Below are 27,420 nucleotides of genomic sequence, written 5' to 3'. Positions count from 1 at the left end.
AAGTTCTCACTGAATTCACCTACACTTCCCCTAAGTTCACCAAGCATCTTTATAATCAGAGTTTTGAATTCTGCATCTGTTAGATTGCTTAACTCCATTATTCCTAAAGCTCTGTTCTGTTCTCTCACATGGTGTCTGCTTCTTTGTCTTCTCATTTTGGCTGTTTCAATGTACTAAGCAAAGCTCCTAAATCTCTTTGTCTTATTAGAGTGGCTTTGTGTAGTAGGTGTCCAGAGGCACAGTCCTGAGAGGGGTTCAGCAGCAGGCCCATTTTAGACCCAGCCTGTGTCCCTTCGGGGCTACCTGTTAAGATTCAGCAAGCAATCTACAGATGATGATGTACTTATAGTTGTCACAAGAGGCCACACCAGAAACCGAGGCCAGCTGCTTCCAGTGTGAGTCTTGGAGTTGGCTCATGAAGGAGCACCGGACTCTCAGAAGATGCAACTGGATGTGGCTTGGGTGGGGCCATGAGTCAGTTTCAGGGAATCTTCTGGATAGAGCGATCTCTGTTATCTAGTTTGATGATGTTTCAGCTATGGTAGCGCCTGCATCTTCATACGGGGGTTGGAAGGGTGGAGGTAGGGCTCAACAGAGTAACAATGGATACGGGGGTCACTTCTATCTGGGAGAAAGCCTCGCCTCTGGCCAGGGTAGGGCATTTTCAATTCATATATGGAGCAGTAGGAGAAGGCCACAAACATTAGATTCGGTACATACATCGTTACCAAAATTCTAAAGGTTACTTTGGGATGATATACTCTAAATTTTGAGTAGTAAAAAGAAGTTACTAAAAAAGTTACAAAAGTTTTATCTCTATTATTTCACATGAGCTATTTCCTTTAAGCAAATGGTAAGCACTCTGAAGTGAGGCTCCAAGCTTATGTTTCATTGTAACCCATGATTTGTATATAGACTCTGATCTACTGTTTAATTCACTGAACCTTAATCTACTTATAATAGAAAAATTTTAAATAATTGATAAAAATTTGATATAAACATATCATTGAATTAAGAAAAATTATAAAACTTCAAGATCCAGCAAGGATCAATGAAACTTAGAGAAAGACATATCCTAAAATAGTTAATTTAGTTTCCAGAAAACATTTTATCAATTTTCTGTTCTAAGATTCATAAATGGAAATTTTCCCCAATGTCTAGCCTGTTTCTTAATATTTCATCCCATTTGCTCTAAAAAGAACACAAAACTATAATTAACTATACACAATCTTCTAACATTTATTTATCTATAGCAGCATATGAACCCACAAAAGGTTTAAGAACAATTGATTCAAATAAAGAAATGCTATGTTACCTAGTATCAAACAAATTTTCAAGTACACTATTACTGACTCATATAAGATTGTTAATTTATCATAAATTAACCAAAAAGTCATCTATAATCTCACTTAACTATATATATTACTCCACACTTACACATCTTTTAAGTATAACCTATCAATTGACTTTCTATTTTATTACTATTTATTTGTAAAAACAATGTAGCAACTCGTTTATAAAAAAATTTTTTTTTTAACTTAAATCCAGCCTTCTGCCCCCACCCCAAATTTCCTCATCTTCTTCTGGTCTCCAACATGCTTCTTTTCTAAGAATTACTAGATAACATCAGTCTTTTCTCCATTCTATTTTAGGACTTCCTAGCAGACTTCCTCCAAAAACACACCCCTAAAACCAAAAAGACAAACCAAATAAAAGAATACCTTGAGGCCAGTAAAGGAGAGACTAGGGTTTGATTCATTTGTATATGTGTATGCATATACATATAATTTAAGTAAATTAGTTAAATGAAATCCAGAGACCTCTTTCAGATTTTCCCTAAATTTCTAATAAGATCTACTCTCAAATTACATAAATTTTTCCTTAAACACCAGATTAATGATAATTCCTCCTGCTCAAGATTGTACTTCTTTGGTTTTGTTAATTACTAAAACTGCAATGGTATTATTTCCTTCTAACTTTCAAAACAAAAAGTCTCTAATATATTTAAATAATTATGGGTTAGCCTTGGAACATAAGTTCATTCAAAACACAAGAACGATGTAATTTTTAAATCCAGTTGGGACAAATATAACTAAAGAAAAAAATTTTTTAAATGGGACAGAAAAAGAAAAAGGAATAACAAAAAACAAAACAAAATTCAGTTTGGGAATGCCCATATATTAAATAATATTAAGTGTCGTGAAATAAGTTGAAGGAAATTTATAAATTTGAAATATCCAGTTACATAATGCTATAGTCCCAAGGACTGTGTCTCCCTCGTTCATATGTTAAAATCTTATGTTCCAAAAGGTGATGCTATTAGCAAATGAGGCCTTTGGGAGGTGGTTGGCCATAGTGTGGAACCCTTATAAATGGAATTAGTGCCTCATGAAAGAGGCTCCAGAGAGATCCCTCAGCCCTTCCACCAGGTGAAAGCCCTCGCTGGATCATTCTGTCACCCTGATTTCAGACTCCTGGCCTCTAGAACTGTGAGAAATAAATTTGTTATTCATAAGTCTCCCAGTCTTTGGTATTTTGTTTTAGCAGCCTCAAAGGACTAAGACACAACTATCAAATAAATATTAGCTAATGACCTATAATTTTTAATTTTATACTCATTCATCTTCTTTCCTAGTCAAAAGGCCTCCCAAAATGAAATCACTCTAAACGTTACTTAAGAAGTCCTATAAATGACTCCTCTATTAACACAAATCTTCAAATCAATAAACTCTAAATCAACGTAATTTCATGATCCATCAATGTGTTCATGGCAATTTGGAAGCTAGGAAGCTTCTCAAATTCTTTTGGCATATTTTCATGAGAAGTTATGTATATAGAATGGCCACTCTATTTCCACACTGCTGTCCAAAAATAGGAAGCAACAAACAATGAACAAGAGAAATATCAAACAGCTGTGGTAGCCAGCTTCCAAGACAGCCCCAGTGATGCTCATCTCCTGGTATTTCTCTCATGTGTCCCCTCCCACGATGAATAGGGTGGCCCTGTGTAAGCGACAGGACATTTCAGTAATGGTAAAGTATGACTTCTGAGGCTAGATCATAAAAGACATTGTGAAGCTTATCTACTTAAAGAGACTTTGGTAAAGTTTAAAAAACCAAAAACATTACACAAGTTATCACATATGAATCAAGAACAAAGGGTATTTAAATACCACAACAAATGTGGCCGCCCCGATAAACCACTAAACTATTTTCAAATATTCTTCTTAGGGAAATGTCACAATGTTTCCAGTATTTAACTGTTTTTATATCAGCCAGATGATATAGTCTTTCCAATGCCAAGAATTCAATTGATCTTTTTTTCTTTTTTAAATCTCTCATCAGATTAACATGGAATGTTCGCAAATCAATGCAGGTTAGAAATAAGCTTAAAGATCCAACTGCTGAATAAAACAGGTAAACAAGGAAAGAACATATGCAATAAACAATTTTATATAAAATAAGAAATCACGTTCACAGTTTCTGCACAAATACTATTAAGAAAAAAATAACCCTAAATCGTTAAAAAAAAAATCACATGACCTTCTACTTAAGAGTTTTAATTTTTCGATTTGCTTTTATTTACATATATATATTGTAGATTGGTAATATGACCCTCAATTTGGATAAAGAGAAACTGGATGTCCGGAGCAGCAAACACATATCCACCAAGGCCATACAGCTAACAGATGTGAGGGAACTGCCTTGAGTAAAAGTGTACATGGATATATTATGTTAATGGTAGGGGCATTTAAGTCAAAGCAAAAAATCTTGATTTTTCTAATGAATCCTTCTAATTCTTAAATATTAACAAAAACAAACTATGATTTATAAATACTCATAAAACTGGCAGGCTACTACTTTCCAACCTGTGGTGTTAACTGTTCACCCAAGATCACACTGCTTGTTATTGATACAACAGGGCCTACTGCTCTGGCCTTGTCTATAGACAAGAAACCATACTACCTAAAATGAGTACTGGAACAGGGATGGGATCCAAAATTCCAGAGAGCTTAAGAGATCTGCAATCAAATATCATAAATAGTCAGAAGGTCATTTCTCTTTAATCTTTCCCAGAGTTAATACCAACTAGCAGGTATCACTGGCGGCTGAAATACCAGTCAGGCTCACTAGAGTGAAGAGAGAAATAAAGTTGTGATGAACTGTGATGTCTATAGCCAGCTGCCTCCACCACAGGGTCTTTCATATGGCAGGGCCTGAGCCGTCCCCTCTCTGCAGCTCCAGTGTACCTCAGGCTACCTGGTGCCTGGTCCTATTTACAGCTGCCGGGCTGCTGTTTGCCCTGCCACTCAGGAAGGGTTCTGCACACAAATGGATATTTAGAAAGACTGGCAGTCCCACCTGGTTCTGTCCTCCAGTCTCTGAAGCCTCATCTAGACAGCTGTTGGCTGAACTGGATTCTTACTCACTGCTTTCAGATCCTCTTTCCTCTGCTCCCTTTGTCTTAACTTCTCAAGTGATCCCTTTACCCAGCATTAGACTACTCTGGGTCCAAAACAATTAAATCATTAAGAAAAAGTGGACTATAAGTTCGAAAGTTCATCATTAAATATTAAATTAAGTTCCTAGGTCCTTCTTATTACTGTTGAAGCAATCTCAGACTCATTGCAATTTAGAATTCTACGGACAGACTACTAAATTAACATATTCCTACAATTTAATTAGTATAATAATCTCCAATATAAATGTTTACAAGGCAAGCCATTCTAAAGGCTATAAAAATTACATAAAAATAAATAATAAACACCTTGAACAGAGAATCTACATGTTACCATAATTAGCTCTACCAAAGTAATCTACTAAACAATGGAAAGCAAATTTGCTAACAATGGTTTGCTTGTGTCATTTATTTTATGCTGAGAATGCTTTAACCACAGAAAGATGTTAGAAACAACAGTTAACTTCCCAGGCTAGCCCTCAAAAGTAAATTTAACCTACAGAAGAGCTGAATACTGTATTATTATCCATAGGAAAATACAAATGCTGGGGTAGTAAGATGGAACCACTGTTGATAACCAGTAAGATAGAGTGGTAATTTTCTTGTTTTTTAATATAAAAATCAGATTTAAGGTGTAATAATGGTAGGTAGAACCAGAAAAAAGAAAAAGAGAATGATACTTAGTGAATGCTCAATTTATGCTAGATACTCTACTTAAATTGAACTTAAAAGCCAGCTCAGTGTGAACCTAAATCCCTAAACTTCATCCACTATACAATGGCCTCTTCCAAATAACTGTTTTGCAACTAGAAATTAATGTTTGCACCTACTAGTAAAACAGCACACCACCTCTATTTAAAGTATAAACATTAAAAAAAATTTAAAAGAAAAAAGTAAAGTGACAATTATTTATATAATGAATTATTATTTATTGTAATTGTGCTAAAATACCCTTCTGCTCATTAAATATTAATGTAAGTTAATGTGATTGATATGCTTCATTTTTTTAAAATTTTGATTTAAAAGCCTAGTTGTAAGTTTAGCTATTTCATTTCTTGATTTTAATGTATGCTATAGCTAAAAAAGATACTTTACCATGCTATGTAAATGCAAATGCAGGAATGATTACACTCATTTTTTTAAAATTCCATCCAGCAATGATGTATATTTGGCTAGTAAATTTCCAATTTCCCAACTGCTTATCAGATGTTGTAAAAACCAATGGGTAAATGCTACACATTTTAAAAATGTTGAGCAAATGAGTTCAAAACCTGCTGATACTTTGTTTGGATCATTCTAAAGCAGGTTATGAAATTTTGTTTTGTGGTTATTAATATAACACTTTACTTTGAAAACTGGTAATTAAAGGGAAATGACCATTTATTTTGTCTTTTCAATAGAAATCTGGTTTTAAGGTAATCAAGGAGCCCCACCTGGATGTGGGAAAGCTCGATTCCCATAAAAGAAAGCCAGCTGATAAATGAAGGATGAATGAAATAATTTTAAAAATATTATACCAAAACCCTGATAAAATTACTGATTCAGGTAAGTATTATCAACTGTTGTTTAAAATACTAGATGCATGATTGATGGGGAACTAAACTTATGAATACATGTAGTTCCAAAATAACACCACACAGAATACTTTTAAGTCGTAAGGAGAAAACCATACACTGAAGGGGTTTGATGGTTAGTACCTAATCCAGTTGTCATTTTAAGCATCATTAATGGTAACTTAGGTTTTATACGTTTTCTGATATGATGCAACATATACTACCCTAATGCACAAACCTATAGATATATAACTTCTAGTTCACAAGAAATCCAGAGAATGGAGAACCAAGTTTTAAAATCCCACATGGGCATGTCAATCCTATTTAAGAAAGCAGAGAAATTCAAAAGGCGGAACATTCTACAAGATAACAGATCTGGTCTCTTCATTAAACTAGTGTTAGCAAAAAGGGACCATATGTGAGAGAAATTAAGGGCACAACCACCACATGCAATATATAGTCCTGGGTTAGATGTTGGTTTGAACATTTTTGATTAGTTGGGGAAATATGAATATCATCTAAGTATAAAGATGATAAAATATGTATTAAATGAAAGAACAAACCACGGACTGAGAAAAGCAGGTGATAAAGGTGTGCTAGTGAACATAAACATATAGAATTACACATACATAAGCACACGTCTGGCTTCTATAAATTTGAAAACATTTTTTAAAGGAAACTTTCCTAAATTTCTCGAGTACACATATGGGTTTTGTAGGTCATTTTTTTCACAACAAAATGACAAAACAAAGTTTCAAACTTCTATTTTTGAAATATTCTCTTAATCATAAATTTGTTTTGAAAAGAACTTACTTGTCCAGTCAAAATTTCATATTTGAAATGACAGGTTAAGTACCATCACCTCAAAATCTAGCTAGGTTAACAGCCAGTGACTTATCGCAACAGGGCAGCAAACTTACCATTTCTCAAAATGATATGGTTCACTCATCTTTTTGTGAAAGAAAATTTTGGTTATCTTATGTTCTTCAACTCTTTTACAGTGATTGGTACAAAAGATTTTTAGTTTCATGCTAATTTTTTTTACCAAAGAGTCTACCATTTGGAATAGTTGACAAATCCATTTACTGGGCCACATAAAGTGTAATACTTGGAAATACACTGAAGACAATCTAACAGTCACACTGCTCTTCTCATACCCACATGGTGCTTGACCATCTGTTTGTAAAGCCTAAACTCTTCTGTTTTTAAGATTTAAGAAAAAATAAATAGAAGTACTAGCACTTTATGCTCACGCTTCCTCCATAGATCATATTAGGTCCTTTGAGTACACATGGATGAAGGGAGCATGGTTCCTTTCAGAGACCCAGAGTTTAAAAAGACAGAGATAAAGAGTCAATTCATTTGGAATACTTCCTTCCCAACAGTTCTTCCTCCAGATTTTTTGTTTTCGTTTTAACATTACCACACCAGCCCCCAAGCAAGTCACTAAAAAGCCTTAACTCCAAACTCCTGAACAATTCCAGAAAAAGTTATCGAGGCTGAAGATCACTTTTTACGGCCTTCTCACTCATCTTTACAAGCCTTTAATCAGAGCATTCAACAGACTCCAACCAGATCAAGCCCTCAGTTACTCTGATGTTTCATCTTTTGTGGTATCCATACTATATTTTGATACTCTTTTGCTACTACTAATAAATTTCCTTTTCTTAGAAGTTTTTCTCCTGTTTCCCCATCTAGCATCATGACAGCTCCATGCTCTTACTTTAGCCAGCCAGTCACAGCTGCAAAGACTTTTGCTACAGCCAAGAGCTGTCATCTACCTGTCAAGCTGGCTTCTAGCTGAGCAGAGGAATGAACTCAAGTGGATGTCCAAATTGTTTACCTGGCACTTTCCTAACCAATCAAATCAGTGCTAACCTGAGAGCTAGAAAATCTTGAAAAGATTTCTAAACCTAAAATATATTAAATACAAAAAAATTAACTTGTGCCTGTTGTTAAACAGGAATGACAGGTCCCAAATGGAGTAACTTTTGCTAAGCCCCATCAAGATTTAATACTTAACCTAACTGTAGTTGCAGCCATCCCAGGAATGGAATTTTAAGCCAATCAGTCTGGAATTTCTTCCTCAACACTAGTAAGGTAATCTGCCTCATAAAACCCACTGCCTCCCTCTAAGGGAAGGTGACAGTGCCTGAAATAATCCACTCTTCTAACTTCCTTGTCCCACCATCTTGCTACCTATAAAAATCTTCCATTTTGTACAGCTCATGGGAGCACCTTTCTATTTACTATTACTATTCATATTTCCCCAAATATGAATATCATCTGAGTATAAAGATGATTCATGAATTGCTGAATAAATCTAATTAGATATTTAAATTTCATCAGCTGAATTTTTATTCTTCAACAATGCCAAAATACAACCATAAACAAAGTGAAAAGGCCGACACCAAACTGAGAATACGCCAACAAATTTTCAATAAATATGCCAAAGCATCCCTGTTTTTAACCAGGAGTAAACAACAGCAACAAGATTTAAAAAGAGAGATTTCTTAGTTATAAAATTATCAAGTGGTTTATTTTTGTTTTTAAGACAATCCTTGGTTCCCACCATGCCCACAGCCACCCTCTAAGGGGTTCTTCACACTGAAGTCACCAGGTCTGATTCCTCAAGACCCAACATCTTGGGGACATCTCATATGACCAGAGACTAAGTACTGACCAAAAAGCAGCCTGGTCTACGGCCATGCCACCCTGAACATACCCTATCTCATCTGATCTCGGATGCTCAGCAGGGTTGAGCCTGGTTAGTACTTGGAGAGGAGACCACTTAGGAAGACCAGGTGCTGTAGGCGTTTAAAAAAAAAAGCAGCCTGGGCAGAGCTTTGTGCGTTCTGCTCAGGAGCACATTCTCCTACATGGAACTGCTACAGCCAGCCAGATTTTCTCCTGGGTGGCATAAAGACTTTTACTGTCTGTCATACTAAGGGCTATTTTTCCAGAGTTCTCTTTAATATGTTATAAACCCCAAGAACTCTGGCTGAGTCTGCTTTTCTGTAAAGCTTTCACGATTTTCTGTAATCATGGGGTTCCTCTCCCCAATGACAGGCCAAGTAGTGCGACCAAATGCCCTAGTTAAAATAGCCAACTCTTCATACTCTTTTTCTTGAGCCTTTGCGTAGGCTCTTTTTTCCCCGTAAGAGTTTCTGCTGCTAAGCACAATAAACAGCAGGAAAGATGGAAAAAACAAAAACACCACAACTGGCTTAAGAAATCAAATTTTAATAGACATAACCTACAATCTGTGTTTCATACATTCAATATGAATTAAAGTTATCTCAGAAACACTTCTCAACTACTTTTGTGAGCACAAATAGGAAAACAAAACCAAAAAAGCTTTAACAAATGCTATATGCCTTAGAAATAGGAAAAAAAATTATTAAATTTTGAGGTGAAATTTTAACTAGTACCACCAACTTTTGGTCTAATCATTGCAAATTCCAGATCATCAAACTATATATCAGAAAAGATCTTAAGGGAGGAAGCAAGTAGCAAGCTGAGGGAAGACTCAGGAAAAAGAACAATCTTTTTTTTTTTTTTAATCTAGGAGAGTAACTATTTCAACTATAGTGGGTAAGAGTGGAAGAAACAATCCACTCCCTGTTCTTCTCCATTCCATACAACCAAAAAGATGAGGGACAGTGCTCTCTGGAGGAGCTTACTTGAGAAAAAACTGTTGCTTAGGTAACTCCTGCAGATGAATGCACTAGGTGCTAGATATTATCTGACTCTAAAAAAACCCAAATATCTTCCATGACAGTTACAAGTAAATGAGATTCATAACTCTTGTACAAATACCGGCTATTCCAAAGCATACTTCCAGTGATCCAAATGGACCAATCACTCAACGTCATATGGAATCTACACAGCATGTTACTCGTTTTCCTATAATATTGATACACCATGTCTTCCTGCTAGATGTTTTGGTGAGAATGAAAATGATCTTAGAATCACACTTTAGTTAGGAAAAAATTGTTTGTATTCAAATTATAAAACACTCTTACTTCAAGTGGTACACTTTAATTTTTTTTTTTAATCAATTATTGGTCCAGACTCCACTTTCACAACTTCACTAAGTGGATCACGAGTTACTAACAACACAGCTTTGGGGGCATTATTTACTAACCTTAACTGACATAACACATAAAGAATTTCACACTAGTGAATTTTTTTTTTCCGGACATTTTTAGAGCAGTTTTATGTTCACAGCAAAATGAGCAGAAGGTACAAAGATCTTCCATATACACACCCCCACACACACATATATACACAGCTGGTCGGTTTTTAAAAAGCAAAACACATTCTCTTTGGAAAGAAATCAAGACATTATCTTAGAAAAGGTAATTTCAAATTTGCAACAGCAAATTTAAAGTACCACTGGTGAACGCATCGTCACTAATACATTAGGAAAGCACTTAAATACTTACCATATAACATCCAACAAGGAAAGCAGCATTTGCTTGTTTTCTCTGATCAGAGCCAGTAAAATGAACAATTTTCTTCCTTATCATTGAAATTGACTGCATGAAGACACACAGCTGTTAGTATTTTCTTTTAAATTTCAAGTTTTCTAAAACTTTATTTTGTGATGAAGATAAATTCCAAATCTCACAATGTATTCATATTAGCAAGACCTTTAAAAATATTAACTTTGATACCCCAAAGTACCATGTCTCTTCCCATAAGACATATTCTTAGATTAGAAGGAATGGACAATGAAAGAAGTAGAAAGAAGATATGAACAGATATATTCTTAAAGTATAGATTACTTCTGAAAAAACACATAAGAAGTTAGAGAGAGGGGCACTTTTCTTTCATTTTCCTACTGCTTGATTTAAAAAAAAAAAATCTATTCCCAAAACCTTTAAATTAAAAGAGTATAGAAATACATGCAAAAATTCTTTCTGTTAGAAATCAGGGCAATGAGTGGGGGGGAGGGCGCGGTGAGGGTGGCGCAGAGATATTGTAAACAGGCTCTCATGTGGTACTGCTATTGTCCTGTTTTCGATCTGAAGATCAAGATCATGACCCATGTATACTCGGTTTGTGAAAATTCATTCGGCTGTATACTCATGATCTGTACATGTTTCTGTGAATATATACTTCAATAAGACGTCAAAAATGAAAAGAATATCAGATTAAATACCAGAGGAACACATGCTTAGTTAGCACTCCCTCACCCATGCTTCAATAATGTGAGTAGAGAGATGGGTTCGGGTTTAGGTCCGGAACAGGATATATTCAGTTCAATAATTAAGCTCGCATTCCTTGGTTTCTATGAATCAAGGAAGAATGTGTACATATCTTCCTTTAGTTATTTACATGGAATAAGAGATCCAAGTTGACTTTTAAAAACTAAAACAAACAAAATCAGCTATAGAGCAACACAAGCACAAGATACTTTAATTCAAACTCTCAACACACTTTTATCACTACTAATTGAATAGGCAGTAACAGTTATCATGTTGAGTGATCAACACTCTACAAGTTGTGCTAGTAAATGTGACAAAACATTGAAAAAAAGGACAAATATATTCTTAGTTGACCCAAAGTGTAAGTCCATAGCTGGCTGAGTACAGTAAAACATTCTTTCAAAATTAAAGCAAAGGAGAGACAAGTAGGGGAAGAGAAAATTATTTTCAGCTTCCTGGCCCTATATAAAACAAAAGACCTGCCACTGACAACTGGAAAAAGGGAGGGGTGGCATAAATAGATAAGAGTATAAATGCTTATATTCCTATTCGAGAGAGAAAAAAGTCCAGAAAGAAGACTCTCCATCTCTATATAAATCTGTAGTGAATACACATATAATACCGAAATAAAAAGTAATGCTACAACTTCCATTAGCTCATCTGACAGGTGCTTCTAATGTTTATGATATGAAATTTTACATTTTATTCTCAAGGAAAAAAGTCTGCCTTACCCATAACTTTTTAATACAATTTAATTTTTAATTAAAAATAACTTTTATTTCTTCTGTGTAGTAGTAGCTTGGTAAGTAATCGATTGAATAAAGTTGCTTTAAAAAAGGACCCATCTTCAAATATAGTACTTTCCATTTGAGAATCTATAGTGACTTATTTGGAATTGCTAGCAATACATACATTTCTTTATTGTGCATGACCAATAATCAAAGTTTGGATGAGGGGGTGTCTAAGTTCAAACTAATGAATACACACTTTTGCAATTCTCGATGATACAGCCTTAAAGATACGTTGTTTGCCCTTGCTTCCCCTGCTTCTTAATCGTATGTGTTAACTGTCAAGGTGAAGAGTCAGTAGTAGTACAACATCATGGGAGATTCAAAATTGAATGAGAGAAAGTAAGATTAACTAACTTTTCTTCATTAGTTTGCTAGCATACTCTCTCTATCAAAGTGAGGGCAGAAAGAACAATGACTACAGCACAGGAAGTTTCTCTTGTTAGGTTTCAATTGCGTTAGGTCAGCAATAAGAGGTTCACCTTACTAACCAATTTCTACTTTGGCTTTTCAAGTATTTGAGTATCACCAATCCAAACCAGAACCAAATGACCCAAACTTAAACTGTTGAATAAAAACTCTGGAAAAATAACTTACACACTATGCTTTCTTAAAGCAACCATGGGTATGTCCCAAACACCACCATAATGAAAAACATGACATTTCCTTTTTAAAAATAGAGATATGCTTTCCTTACTTTCCCCTTCCCAAGATTGGGCTAATGATGATTAAGTCAATTCTTAAGTAAAAGCGACTTTACCTTTAATTTCTTATTTATCTTGCAACAATATCTGTAAACCATTGCCAGATTGAGGGGTCCAAAATCTGCGTAGAAGCTTTAAAAATGAAAAACAAAAACGTGTATGTATAATATTCTAGATGTTCTGAATATAAATGCCTTTTTGGAGCTACAACATCGAATTAAGACAAGAAAGCATACACCATTTTGTTATCAGTCACAGAACTTAAAGGTACTGCCTTAACTAGAGGAAGAGATATCCCGGTAAGCAACGCCTATTAAACAATATGACAAGTGGTTCAACACCTAAATACAACCTCGAATAACATATGGAAACACCTTATGAATAAAAAAGCTGTTTTTCCACACATTTTTCCACTGGTAAAAACATATCTTAATACATTAGTTTATATCTCATTGTACTGTAAACTATTAGAATTTCAATGTAAATTGTTAAATTTAGAAAAGTTCTTTCATTTTTATTTTTTCTCTAAGGAGCTATTTTATTACTATGGGTTAAAGAAAAAAATCCTGCAATTATCAATCAACAGATCTATAATTTTCCAAGGCTATCCTATTTATAAACATACCTTTAGATTCTTTAAAAAAAGTTATTAACAATCTTTTAAAAAGCAATACTTACTTCTCATATTCAAGTTCATTATCTATGCTGAAATAATGTACATTTGATGAACTCTTTGGTCTGCTGTAGAGAATGGCAAAACAAAGGCGATCTGAAATGGAAAAATTGCAATGTTCCTTCCTTCAGGTTATCAAAAAACATTTCATATATCATGATGCAACTCTTTTCAGATGAAGTCAGATTTTGATTTTTTTCTATGCATGTTTTTGATGGTAAGAGTGCCAACAGATACTTTGAAAATGTTCTGGCTATTTTGGTGATAATAAATAAGCAAATTTTTTTTAAGGAGAAACTGCCTTTAACTGTAAGTTTCAATAACGATAAGTGACCTTTTATGTAGCAATACGGCTAAATTCCTGGAGGAACCTCTCATCACAAAACTTTAGTTTCCCGGGACTAAGAAATCTGAGTAAATGGCAGCATGCACTTGATAGCTAGCCTTCAACCTAGATGACTGACTACGTATCATTGCTTTTCAAGGCATCCTAAAGAGTCACTTCAATAAGAAACTGTATTTTAAGTAGAAAAAGAACGCTTTCAAAATTGCTTCAAAATTAACGTTTACAGCAATAGAACACAAACAACAAAATGGGTTTATCCAACTATTCTTAGGGATCACTACCACTTTTATAATGACTTTTACAATTAGACAAATTACCATTGCAACAGAAGCAATAAGAGGTTTCTCCATGATGAGTGTCAGATGAACTTGTGTTGCATAAATGCAGTTAGGTTGCTGTGATATTTAGCAAGAATGGTAACCAGTATTAATAATGCTCAGAGGGGCTCCACCCTTCCTCCCCCACCACACCCCCAAAAGAAGTTGCCTAAAAATCCTTGCGAAGCGAAGCCCTCCACAATCCCTATTAGTAGCAATACTAGTAGTGCTAGTAAAATACTCCACTCTTGGCAAAATCAAGTTCAGCCCTCAAAATAGTAAGAAATAAAGGACGCCAACTGGCATCCTTTCCCCAAATGGAAATTTAAGCAATTGTCAGCAATTCAGCTCACGCAATTGCTGTATTTATTTCCTCCTAAACGCAACAAAAATGTCTTGCAACCACAAACACTCAAAAGGGTGACGAGTTTATTCCTTTCCAACCACAAATGACCCTTGATTCCTTTGCATAGTGACCACGATTTTGCTCCCTTGGGTGGAGAAGCGCAACTCACCTACCAGCTAGGGGATCCCCACTGCACAGGTCTTATTCATGTTCGCCCCAAAGCAAGACCACGCCTGGGGACTAGGAGTCACGGGAAGCCACCAACGCCCATGAGACAGCATCGGCCCTGGCTCCAAAGTTTAAAGGCACCTCCTGGCCAGCAATCGGGGCCTCCTCTAAGCCCAGGCACCATATGATGCCCATTAATACGGCGTGTCCCCCGCAGCGGCCGGGACAAGCCAGCCCTGTACCCTCCGCACTCACCTTTGATCACCTCGGCCATCAGGCAGGTCCCTGTGCCCTCCCGACTCATGACTCCAAAGCATCTGAAAGGCTGAGTGGAGGGAACGACTGGACAGTCAGGGAATAATCAGCTGCTGGGAGGAGGCGCCACGACCACACCCCCAAAGTTTAAAAAACAAAGTTTAAAGGGCCACTGCCCAAGCAGTAGGCACGGTGACAACGCTCGGCAAACCCGGGCGAGTCAAACCCGGAAGTCCAAAACTTCTCAACTGGCTCCAAACCGGGCGGCAAGGGCATGGGGCGCGGAAGCTACCCCCAGCCGCCCAGGCTCAGCTTCGCCCCGCCTTGGGGACGCGGGGGACGCCGGGCGGTCGGTCGTCTGTGGCGCCAGGCCCTCCAGCGCCAAAAGTCTGCACTCACAGTCGGGACCTGCAGCAGAGCGCCACAGAGGCAATCGCGGGTCTGGTTAGAGAAAGCGGCTCCGAGAGCCAGTGCAAGGACTTCTCGGAAGGGAAGGGGTAGATGGTGAATATGACCCGGCGACACGGACTCGGGGCGCCTCCCCCAGCTGCCCTGCCCGTCTCCACCAGGGGGTGCTGCAGCCGGGCTGTAGCCGCGCCGCGCGGCGAGGCGCAGTACTGCGGGGCAGCCCCGGGCCTGCCAGGCACCCGACCTGGAGACCCCGGCGGGCTGGAGAGTGTCGGACTCGCCGCGAGTGCTGGCGTCTCATATACAATAGACGTCTTCAAAATGGTTCAGGATTTAAAAGTAAATTCAGCTTAAAACTGTGGTCATTCATTCCTTTAAAGTCCTTCGATTTCTCAGATAAGTATTAGAACGGTTAAAAGACAAAAATTCTGACACCATACTAAGCAACCATTTAAAGGATTTTCTAAATCGATGTTCGACTCAAGTGAAAAAAAATGAAGATACAGTATGAATATGGTCCCAATTTTGTTATATACAATATGGTGCGGAGATCAGGGGTGATTTTCATTCCCTCCTTTAGTTTTCCAGGTTTCCTATAGAAAAGCGTTATTTTAATAATACGTGAAAAATTTGCAATGACTCTCCCTTAAACGGACAAGCAATACAGTAACAACTTTCCCAAGAATTATACTGTATTATCTTAATATACTATACACATTATATATCATATACAATTTTGCCACAGAAGTAAACAGCACGCCTGCTAAATTTTTTATTCTAAAATTCCAGACAAATCAAAGACTTCCAATTTAAAAAAATAAAACCATAAATTCTTTTTAATATCCAACTGGAGAAGGCCTTTCTAAACGAAACAAAATCTAAACGCCATAAGAGAATCTACTGCTGAATTGATAACCATTTTTGAAAGAGTCTTCATGGAAACAGACATAAAGTCAAGAGGTAAACTGGAAAATATTTTAAATTCATCTCACAAAGATACTCCACTTCCATTTTATGTGACTGCAAAATAACAAAAACGCAAATTTAAACTACAAGGTCCTAGTTTTCCTTCAGATTGACAAAAACCAAAGGAGTTTGAAAGGCACTGTTGGTCAGGTTGTGGGGAAACCGCCACTCACATTGCCTGTGGGTAGGAATATAAACTGAGACAACCTCCATTCACGGTAATTTAAGGCAAAAGACACTTTGCCACCCTAAAATATGCCTTTTGGGATAGTGATTTTAAGTAGGTTAGTAAGAAACAAAAGACTCAGAACTTTTGACCCTCCCCCGTCACCTGCTTAAAGCAATTGATAGAAAAACCTGCTTAAAGGGAGCAACTTAGCAACTAAACATGACAGTAAGAAATCTAGCAAAGACTGTTTGTTCGACTTCCCTCTGTGTCCCATTGTTTCTGGGTACTCCAGTAAGAATTCACTTATCACATGTTTGCTCTTCTTTCCAACTACCTGAAAATTGCCTACTCCCTCCCCGACTTTGAAACTCCAGACCCCTACTTCCCTCTTCTTTGTCTAGAATGGCATATAAACCTCAACCATCCAATGCCTCCTTAGGTCTCCTATTCTTATGGCACCCCCGCATGTGCATCCAAAGAAATCTTGGATACCTAAAATTGTAAAAGCTAAGCTTACAGGACAGAGTATATCGTGTTTTGTGCGTGCTTGCTAAGAATATTTAATAATTACTGTAATAAATTTTTTATCTAAGACTAACTTTCATTATAACCTGGTAGCAAAGATGTGAGAGAGTAGCTGAACCCCATCTACCTGGAGTTTTCCTGAAATTACTGTTGTCTATCAGAGTCCTAAAAGCTGTGCAAGACCAAATTGGCTCATGGCAGTTTCCATCAGTGTGATACAAAGAGATGAGATCTGGCATTAACATGGCCTAAATCATTTGGATCATGGTCATTCAAGTCAGGCACTTGCGCCAAAAAGAGAAGTCACAGGGAAGTAAAGCAGTCAACTTCAGCAGCCATTTTTCTAGGATCCTAAGCCAAGAACTTTGATAAATTCTAATTTATCAACCCTAAATATGCATTTCAAGGGAGGGGCAGAGATAAGTAAATGGTCTGTCTCATTTCAAATTTCTTGGCAGTGAATGAAAAAAAACCTTCATTTAATGAGTATTTTTAATATATAATTGCCTTATCGGAAGCAAATTCTTATTCACAATACTCATTCTTTATCTCCAATGGTATTTAAAGGCCCTCCTAAAAATATTTAGGACATCACAATTCTAGGCCACTAGTTATATAGATAAGTAATTTTTTTCTATAGTGAAACCTGTCATGGAGATTTTTTAAAATTGTCTTGCCACTTTGACTTGTGGTCTTTAAGAAAATGGTGTACAGAAGGATTAGGGGTACATATTAAATTTTTAAAATGGGAACCAGGGCAAAAGATTTGAAGACACTTTATGAAAGAAGTTATAGGAATGGCCTATAAGGTCATGAAAAAGGCATTTAAGTCAGAGAAATGCAAATTAAAACCTCAATGAAATACCACTTCTTGGCCAACAGAATAGAATAGCTAAAATCAGAATGATAACACCAAGTGTTGGAGATGTACAGCAATCAGAACTCTCAAATGTTGCTGATGAGAATGTAAAATGGCATTAAGACACTGGAAAAGTTCAGCAGTTTCTTACAAACATATTTTTCTGATGAGCCAGCCATCCAACTCCTAAGGATGTATGTATATATATCCAGTATATATATCCAAGAGAAAATAAAACCCACGTCTACAATAAGACTTGTACATGAATATTTTTAGCAGCTTTAGAATAGCAAGAAACTGGAAACACAAATTTCCACCAACAGGGAATGAATAAACAGATTGTAGTATATTCATACAATGGAACACTACTAATCAAAAACAAAAAAAAGAATAAAGTGTTGATATACAAAATAAAATGGATGCATCTCTAACACACTATGCTAAGCAAAATAAGACGGACACAAAAGAGAACATACTGTATGATTCTTGATACATAAAGTTCGAGAACAAGTAAAATTACTCTATACTGATAGAAATCAACAGTGGTTGCTTGGGGTAAGAGGGATAAGGGCCCACAGGGAAGAGTAGTTTACTAGTTAAAATTCAAACTGTACAGAAAAATCTGTTTTACTATATACAAGTTGTGTTTTACTTGTATATAGTAAAGAGTAGGGTGGGGTGAGGTGGCCAAAAAGAATTTTGACTGGTATAGATCCATGAAAAGACTACAGAATTAATCAAGTAGTTTGTATAGAATTAAGAATTATCTTGACCTAATTGAGTATAGAGACCATGAGTACCAAATTACATTGCAACTTTAAAAAAATGGAAAAAACATACCAGAAAAGACAGTGTAGCTAAATAGTCTTTCAAAGATTCTTGAAATAATAAATATTATTATCCTTCCTCGGTCTGTAAAAAGACTTAAAGAATAATAAAAAGTTCTCTCAGATCCTAAAATCTTCACAAAGGAAAATTCACAGAAATAGGGTTTACCTTTTAATGTAAAGATTATCTGCCATTCATTCTACTCTATCAACCATATTATTTTAAAAGTACTCTGGATTGAGAATAAGGAGAAAACAGTGACTCTGTTGATACCATGTCATATAGCTCCAACTAAGACTTGCTTCAGGTCACACAAATACAGCAGAATAATCTGGAGCTCTTCTTATATCTCTTCTACCTTTATCTCAAAACTATTGATCTGCTAATGATCCAACTCACACTACGTAGAATATAGCTACCCAGTACAACTTTGTGCGATGAGGGAAATGTTCACTACTGCTAACATGTGGTTAGTGGTTACTATAACAGACAGCATAGACTTAAAAGAAATAGGTCCATCAGTTTCTAACCTATAGCCTCTGATAAGAGACAAAGGCCTCCAACTATCAGAAAGATAAAAGCAAGGAAGCTGTCTGTGCCTTTCCTTCTGCTTTTAAGGCCTTTATTTCCAAGAGTTTTGATCCTAATATCCAACTCTGATTTTCTCAGCTGCTTAAAGAGAATGAGAGCACCTGTGGTCAGAAACACAGCGTACCCATCACAGTGCCTAAGGCTCAACAGGCGCTTAGTAAAATGTCTGCTTAACAAACAAATGAATAAATAAATGGAGGAAGAGCAGACAAGGCTAGAGGAAAAGGAAATTCTCATTTACTGAGTACATCCTAGTCTGGGCACTTTACACATATTATCTCAGTTATTTTTCACTTATTCTTATTATATCATAAGTCCTCATGTTACAGATGGGAGAGACAGTGCCAAGAATAAACTTGCACAGGGTCACTCGGCTTGTGATGAGGTAAAACAAAGCTTTGAACAAATATAATCAATGTATCTTGAATCAATTCACATATAGGAGCATATAAACAAGTAATTAAGTAATTGACCTACAGTATTCTTTTTAAAAAGGCCCCAATTTCTCATTATTGTATTAGTATAGCTTCAAAGAAATCCTATGGAAAAATAATTGCATGGCTCAGACAAGTAACTTCCAAAACTGTGTATTTTATATAATATGGCTTTCAAGATTTAATATTTTAATTATTTTTCAAAAGGAAGGATGGCGGAAAAAAAAACACTTCAATCTGAATCACACAGAGATGTTTTAATTGAGGTTTTCCAGGCTCAATTCCCTTCAAAACTTTGCTTCCTTAGGGAAGCTGTGACACCACAGAAGAAACACTAAGGGATCCAGGAGAGCTGGAAGCAGCACAACTTTGTGGAAATCTAAGAAAAAAGTGGGATGTTCACTGAGAACTCTCTACTAGTCCAGCCACACAGCGTTGGGACATACTACCTTTACTCACATTTTTTTTGACACGACAGATTTTCACAGCAGGTACATTTAGCTCTCCACAGCAGCCCTACATGAAGCAGTTAAGCTCAAGAATTTTAAGAGAAATTTGCTTATACAGTACTTTGATTCTGAGAAGAAAAACCCTTTTGCTACATTTAACAATAATTTTGGGGTAGTCTTCATGCTTTTAAAGTTGAAGTTTTGATTTTTTTTAATGAAAGGTTTTAGGAAAAATCAAACTTCTAAGAACTTTAATGTCAATGCTGAATTGTATTTATTATATATTTTACAACAAAGTGATATTTAGTTTATAACTATGGAGCAGCTTTATATTTTACATTATTATCTAGATAGTTACAATTGAAAAACTATGCCTGGAAACAGAAATGTAATCTTCCTGTTAAAAAAAAAATCACAAAACACTAAAAATTCTGATAAAATTTATACCTTGTTAGTATATTTTGTTTTTTTGTTTAAATTGAATGAATATGTGTAAGCAATCTGTTTATGCTAATCATATATCATAAATAATTATAATTTCAAATGTTCTGTTGCATTCCTAAAAGTAACCCTTATATTTTCAGATGTACTTATTTGCTTAAGAGATAGCAAAATATTCTCTGAAATCTGGATTCTTAATCTCCAGGATCCTAATATATTCCAGGAAGGAATACCTACACAAACAATATTAAGATTAGCATGCAAATAGAAATAGATGTGAACCTGAGTTTTTTAAGACCATAAAGTTTTTGTTGTGATCAAAACAAGCATAGCATAAAATTTACCATCATAGCATAAAAGTTACCATCATAACCATTTTAAGTGTACAGTACATTAGTGTTAACAATATACACATTTGTTACGCAACAGATCTCTTGGACTTTTTCATCTCGAAAAACTATGAAATGCCATACACACTGAACAGCAACTCTCCTTTCCCTCCTCCCTCTAGAATGACAACCACCATTTTCCTTCTGTTTCTAAGAGTTTGACTACTTCAGATACCTCATAAGTGGAATCATACTGTATTTGTCTTTTTGTGACTGGCTTATTTCACTTAGTATAATGTCCTCAAGGTTTATCCATGTTGTAGCATGACAGGGATTACATTTTTTTCTTTAAGGCTGCATAACCTTCCAGTGTATTATGCATATACCATATTTTCCTTATTAATTCATCTATTCATGGACATTTAGGTTGCTTCCACCCCTTGGCTATTGTGAAAAATGCTGTAGTGAACAGGGGTGTGTGACTATTTCTTTGAGAACCTATTTTCAATTCTTTTGGATGTATATACCTAGAAATGGGACTGCTGGATCATATGGTAGTTCCATTGTTAATTTTTTAAGAAACTTCCATACTGTTTTCCATTGCAGCTGCACTATTTTACATTCCTATCAACAGTGCAAAAGGATTCCCATTTCTCCACATCCTCGCCAACATTTGTTATTTTGACTTTTTTTTTTTTTGACAGTAGTCATCCAAACAGGTAGATGGTGTTATTATGGTTTTTATCTCCATCTCCCTAATAATTAGTGATGTTGAACATTTTTTTCAGATGCTTATGTGAAATAATAGAAAACATATATATTGGTCTCTGCCCAAAGTTTCTGGCACAGAGTGCCTAAAACCCTTGTGATCTCCTAAGTGATGAGAACACTAGGAATATCTTTTGTTTGAATATTTGGTTTTTGACCCCAGATCCTGACAAAATATACTAAACTCCTTGGAATTTTGTGGGTCTAGGCATGTCTTTCGTTCTAATGAGGCAATTCTGTGTGGGGTCCTGGATGGGACCTGGATGAGGGCTGATCACCAGAAAGGAATTTTCAGCCCCACACGTATTCTCTAGAGGAGAGAGGGGCTAGAAATGGAGTTGAAAAGTGATCATGCCTATGTGAGGCGTACCGTATGGGGTTCGGAGAGCTTTCAGGTTGGTGAATACACGGAAATGATGGGAAGTGTTAAACTCAGAGAGGGCATGAAAGCTCCATGTTCCATCCCACATACCTTGTCCCACAGATCTCTTCCATCTGGATATTCATCTATATCCTTTATCATATTCTTTTATAATAAACTGGTAAGCAGAAAGTAAATAGTTTTCCTAAATTGTGAGCCACTCTAGAAAATTAATTAAACCAGAGGAGGGGGTTGTAGGAACCTCTGATTTACAGTTGGTCAAAAGTACAGGTAACAATCTGGATTTGAGATTAGTATCTGAGGAGGGGATGGTGGTCTTGTGGGATTGAGCCTTTAACCGGTGGGGTCTGATGCTATCTCCATGTAGTGTTAAAATTGATATAAATGTAGGACTGTGGAAGAGAGGCTGTTTCAAGGATTGACCGCTGCCTCACCCTGCCTGACCGCTGCCAGATAGTTGCCAGATACTCATGCTAGATCCGGCTAGATCCAGGCCAGAACAGGACAGAGATTGCTTCTTACAAACCTGCTCAGGAATTGTCCTAGCCCTTCCCGGTGCCGCAGGCATGCTGATTCCTGTAACAGGCCCTCACCCTGCACTGGTCAAGTATGTAAAGTGTTTCCCCTTATCTGGGGTAAATCATGCCTCAGTCAGTACTCCAATCCACCCTTCCCTGTCCTGTATAACCCCTTACACCTGTCATGTGGCACAGAGGATATCCAAATTGTCTTGCCCCTGCTCAAGATACACCTTTATAAAGGAATATAAATTCCTTTAATAAACTCTTGATATAATGCTGGAGTTGTCAGCTTCTTTCTTTGGTTTCTTGGCCCCGGGGAATTTTTCCAATAAGGACATCCAACACATGTCAGAGAATTGCTTGGTGTAGGGAAAACGCCAACACATTTGGTGACAAGAAGTGTCAGAAGTGAGGTGCTCTATGTGAGAGTAAAGGAGATACTCAGGAGGGAAAACTAAGAGGTCTTTCTCCAATACAGCTTGTTGGCCATTTGTATATCTTTTTTGTAAAAATGTGCTTTGTCTATGTTTCAACTGGATTGTTTATTTTATTTGTTGAGTTGTAGTTCTTTATAAGAGTTCTTTATATATTCTGGATATGTAACCCCTTGTATTAATTCATAGAACAGATAAATGGTCTGCAAATATTTTTCCCATTCCATAATTGCCTTTTCATTCTATTCATTGTGTCCTTTGATGCACAGAAGTTTTTAAGTTTGATGTAGTCTCATTTGTCTATTTTTGATTTTGTTGCCTGTGCTTTAAGTGCCAAATCCAACGTCATGTAGCTTTTCCTCTTTCTTTCTTTCTTTCTAGTAACTTTATAGTTTCTGGCCTCACATTTAAGTCTTTGAACCATCTTGAGTTAATTTTTATATGTGATATAAGGCAGGAGTCCAAATTCATTCTTCCACATGAGAAAATCCAGTTTTCCCAACACCATTACTTGAAGAGACTATCCTTTTCCTAACATTTGACTATATAGATGAGGGTTTATTTCTGGGCTCTATTCTGTTCCATTATTCTGTTTCTGTTTTTATGCCAATATCATAGTTTTGATTATAATAGCTTTTATTATGTTTTGAAATCAGAAATGTGAGGCCTCCAGCTTAGTTTTTCTTTCTCAAGATTATTTTGGCTATTCAAGGACCTTTGAAATTCCGTATGAACTTTAGGAATTTTTTTTCTATTAAAATTCATATTTTTTCTATGTAAAATATGCCTTTGGGATTATAACAGGAATTGTGTTGAATCTGTAGATCACTTGAGTAGCATGGACATTTGAACAATATTAAGTCTCCCCATCCACAAGCACAGACTATTTTTCCATTTATTTGTATCTTCTTTAATTTCTTATAGCAATGTAAAACCATAAGTTTTTAAAAGGCCACTTTGTTTCTAAAACAAATTCCTACTCACTTATCAAACAATGAAATGCATTCACTGAGTATGATCACCCATTAGCTACACCAACTTATTCTACATAGTTCAAAAACAGATAGCTAAAGAAGGATATTAATAGTCTTATTTACAAGGGCTATCATGAGATCAAACACAAACAAGATCAGAATGATCAGTCCCTAAATTTTAGTAATTAAAAACAAAGCCCTGAGGTAATTCTCCATAATGTAAATATAGTATTAATATAAAGTAATTCCTCATTCTTTATTCTAACATCTAAACACTGAGCAGCCACTTCCTACCTTCCAAACCCTGCCACATAGGCACTATGGAATCTAAGTTAAATAAAATGAAAATGATTTCAAGAGTTCAATTAACAGTTCAGAGCATTGTTAATATGTCAAATAAAACAGATTAAATATCTAAGAAAAGTTTGACAAATAAATTATAAGACACTGTATGGTATGAAAATTCTAACACATTAATAGGCTACCCAAAAGAAGACCTGAGCAAACAATAAGACAATTCATGTTTGTGGACAGAAGAGTCATCATCCTAAAGACATTTTTACTCCAAGTTAATATTCACGTAAATAACTAGCAAGATTCTTTGTTTATGGAATCGCCAAGTTAATCCCAAAGTTCATATGAAAAATATGCAAAAATTAACACACAAGAATAGCTAGGGGAAGACTTTTCTAAAAAAGGTCTAAAAAGCTCTCTCTGCTAGCACCTTGATTTGACCTTCTGGTGTGGCCCCTTCAGGTGTGTATATCTACCTCTGCCAGGACCTGTGGGTAATAAACTTCTCTATTAAAAAAAAAAAAAAAAAAAAAAAAAGTCTAAAATAGAGCCAGCACTACCAGATACTAAAATATATTGAAAGGCCTCCAATACGAATGCAGAATGTTCCTGGCACAATGGTTTTCAAGACTCAGATATGAGGCAATGGGGGACAGTGATCCCTGAGACATAAGAAACAAAAAAGGAGAGCCCTAAGGTTGTCCCGGCTCACTGCCACTGCACAGGGAGGGTAAACTGAGGCAGAACTCCAAAGACCCCCTGAGTTGAAGAGATGCAGCTAAGTCCACGGAAACCAAGACAGCAAGAGTTCATAGGGCAGAGTACCAAAGAGGAGGAAGCTGCATAGAGAGAGAACTCCGGAGATTTGCAAAAAGTCCCAAATATTTAACAGTATAGAACATGCATGTGAGGAAACTACTAGAGGCCCAGGAAAGAACCACCCAAAAGGATTAGAGCAAATAGTGTCTGGCACTCACACAAGGCTGGGGAAAGTACTTGTTCTCAGCAGCCATTATGTAAAAACTCCTAAGTCACAGAGGGTACTAAATTACTCTTGCCTCTGGAAGGTCTTGCCTCAGTAATGAATAATAAGTCCTGGACTAAACATGGATACAGGCCCACCTAACAAACCATAAAAGCAAGACCAGAAAGTATGAAACTGTTCCCAAGTAAGTTAACTGCATCCCTGAACAAAGCTCAAGAAGATTTATAAAAAGACAAAAATACCTAGCACCCACTAAAGTAAAATTCATCATCCAATCAGATTGCCAGGCATGCAAGAAAGCAGAAAAGCAAGACCATAATAAAGAGAATATCAGTCAATAAAAATAGTCCTTGAATCAACATACAAGTTAGAATTAGTAGAGAAAGACAATAAAAGGTATTATAATGGTATTCGTATTTCATCAAGTTAAAAAGATGAATATGTCCATTAAAAACTTGTATATATATATATATGTTCATAGCAGCATTATTTATAATAACCTAAAAGTGAAACAATCCAAATGTCCACCAACTAATGAAGAGATAAACAATATGTGATAGTCATCCAATCAAATATTAAGTACTAATACATGCTGCAACATGGATGAACCTCACAAGCATGCTAAGCAAAATAAAATAGTCGCAAAAGATCACTAATAGTATAATCCCATTTTTATGAAGAATCCAAAATAGGAAATATAGAGTAAAAGAAAGTAAGTTAGTAGTTGCCTAAGGCTGGGATGGAGAAGTAACTGCTACTAGGTACAAGGTTTCTTCTGGGGAAAATGAAAACATTCTAAAATTAGATTATGGTGATAGTTGCACAATCCCATAAATAATTTACCTCTCAAAATACTATTTTAAAAATACTTAAAATTTAAAGACTTAAGATTGAATTTAATATTAAAATACCATATAAAATACACTATTACCCCCAAAAACTACTGAAATATACACTTTAAAATTGTGAGTCTTATGGTTTGTGAATTATATCTCGGTAGAGCCATTATTTTAAAAATACAGTTAAAAAAAAAAAGTAGAGACACAGAAGATATAAAAAAGACCCAAATCCAGCTTATCTGAAGGTGAAAATTATAAGCTATGAGATAAAAAATATACCAGATAGGATTAATGGCAGATAATAAAACAGAAGAAAAAAGGATCAGTGAATTTTAAGGCATAGCAGTGAGCCTATCCAAATAAAACAGAAGGAGAGAAAAAACTAAACAAAAAAATGAAAAGAGCATCAGTGAACTGTGGGACAGCTTAAAATGGCCTAATATACAGGTAACTGTGTACTAAGGCAGGCAGAAAAATATTTAATGGAATAATGGCTGAAAACTTTCTAAATAGATGAACTCTATAAACCTACAGATCCAAGTTCAATGAATCTTAAGCACAAGAAACACGAAGGAAACATCACTGTAATCAAATTGTTCAAAACTGATGATAAAGAAAAAATCTTAAAAGCAGCCAGAGGGAAAAGCCCATACTATTTACAGAAAAGCAGATATAGAGGTATCAGATTTCGGACTGGAACCAAAGCAAGTGATAAGACATCTTGAAAGCAACATCTTGAAAGAAAAAAGAAAAATGCCAACCTTGATTTCTACACTAAGCAAAAATCTTTCCAAAACAAAAACATAATAAAGACATTTTTTAGACATTCAAAGGATGAAAGAGTTCATCACCAGCCGACCTGCACTACATGAAAAGTTAAAAAAAAAATCCTTCAGGCAGAAGGAAAATGATACCAGTTGGAAATCTGGAACTACACAAAGGAATAAAGGGCACTAGAAATGGTAACTATATGGGTAAATATGTAAGATTTTTCTTATTTAAATCTCTTTAAAAGATAATTGTTTTAATGAAAGTAATAAAAATGTACTGAGGGGGTTTATAACGTATGTATAAGTAAAATGCATGAAAACAATAGCATAAAGGCCAGGACAAAGAGAAATAGAAGAAAACGCATGAGAATTCCTTGATTACTTTGTTGAGTCCAACTATCACTTAAAATCTAGAAGCCATGAGAGAAAAGATAGCAGATTCACCTATAAACTTTGCATGGCAAACACACATCACAACCACAACTATAAGAGAATCAAAAGGCAATGACAAATAGAAAACATATTTATAAGTCATTACAGATAATAATTTCCCTAATGGATATAAATTGGAAAGAGCCAATAGCCCAACAGAAAAATGGGCAAAAGATATTTATAGCCAGTTTTCAGAAACAG

General features: G+C 35.8%; 1 protein-coding gene and 1 pseudogene across 8 annotated transcripts in view; one reads left to right on the top strand and one right to left on the bottom strand.

The window, feature by feature from the left end:
* Positions 1–27,420, bottom strand: part of CDC14B (cell division cycle 14B) — a 79,381-nt gene that overhangs the window by 36,223 nt on the left and 15,738 nt on the right. For 5 of the 8 annotated variants that reach the window (XM_039880438.1, XM_039880435.1, XM_039880436.1 and 2 more), the window contains exons 2-4: positions 13,395–13,485; positions 12,773–12,848; positions 10,460–10,552 (exon numbers count right to left, since the gene is read on the bottom strand). In XM_039880438.1, coding sequence (XP_039736372.1) covers positions 10,460–10,552; positions 12,773–12,848; positions 13,395–13,485 — 260 coding nt within the window. Of the gene's footprint in view, positions 1–10,459; positions 10,553–12,772; positions 12,849–13,394; positions 13,486–14,821; positions 15,356–27,420 lie in introns of those variants that run through there. The other 3 variants (XM_039880441.1, XM_039880439.1, XM_039880442.1) reach the window with 3 other exon arrangements.
* On the top strand, positions 8,709–8,827 carry LOC120616924 (uncharacterized; annotated as a pseudogene).

The sequence above is a fragment of the Pteropus medius genome, unplaced genomic scaffold, assembly GCF_902729225.1.
Source record: "Pteropus medius unplaced genomic scaffold, Ma_sr-lr_union100, whole genome shotgun sequence".
NCBI classification, from domain to species: domain Eukaryota; kingdom Metazoa; phylum Chordata; class Mammalia; order Chiroptera; family Pteropodidae; genus Pteropus; species Pteropus medius.
Note: the sequence above shows the minus strand (reverse complement) of the source record. Positions and strands in the feature narration are given on the sequence as shown.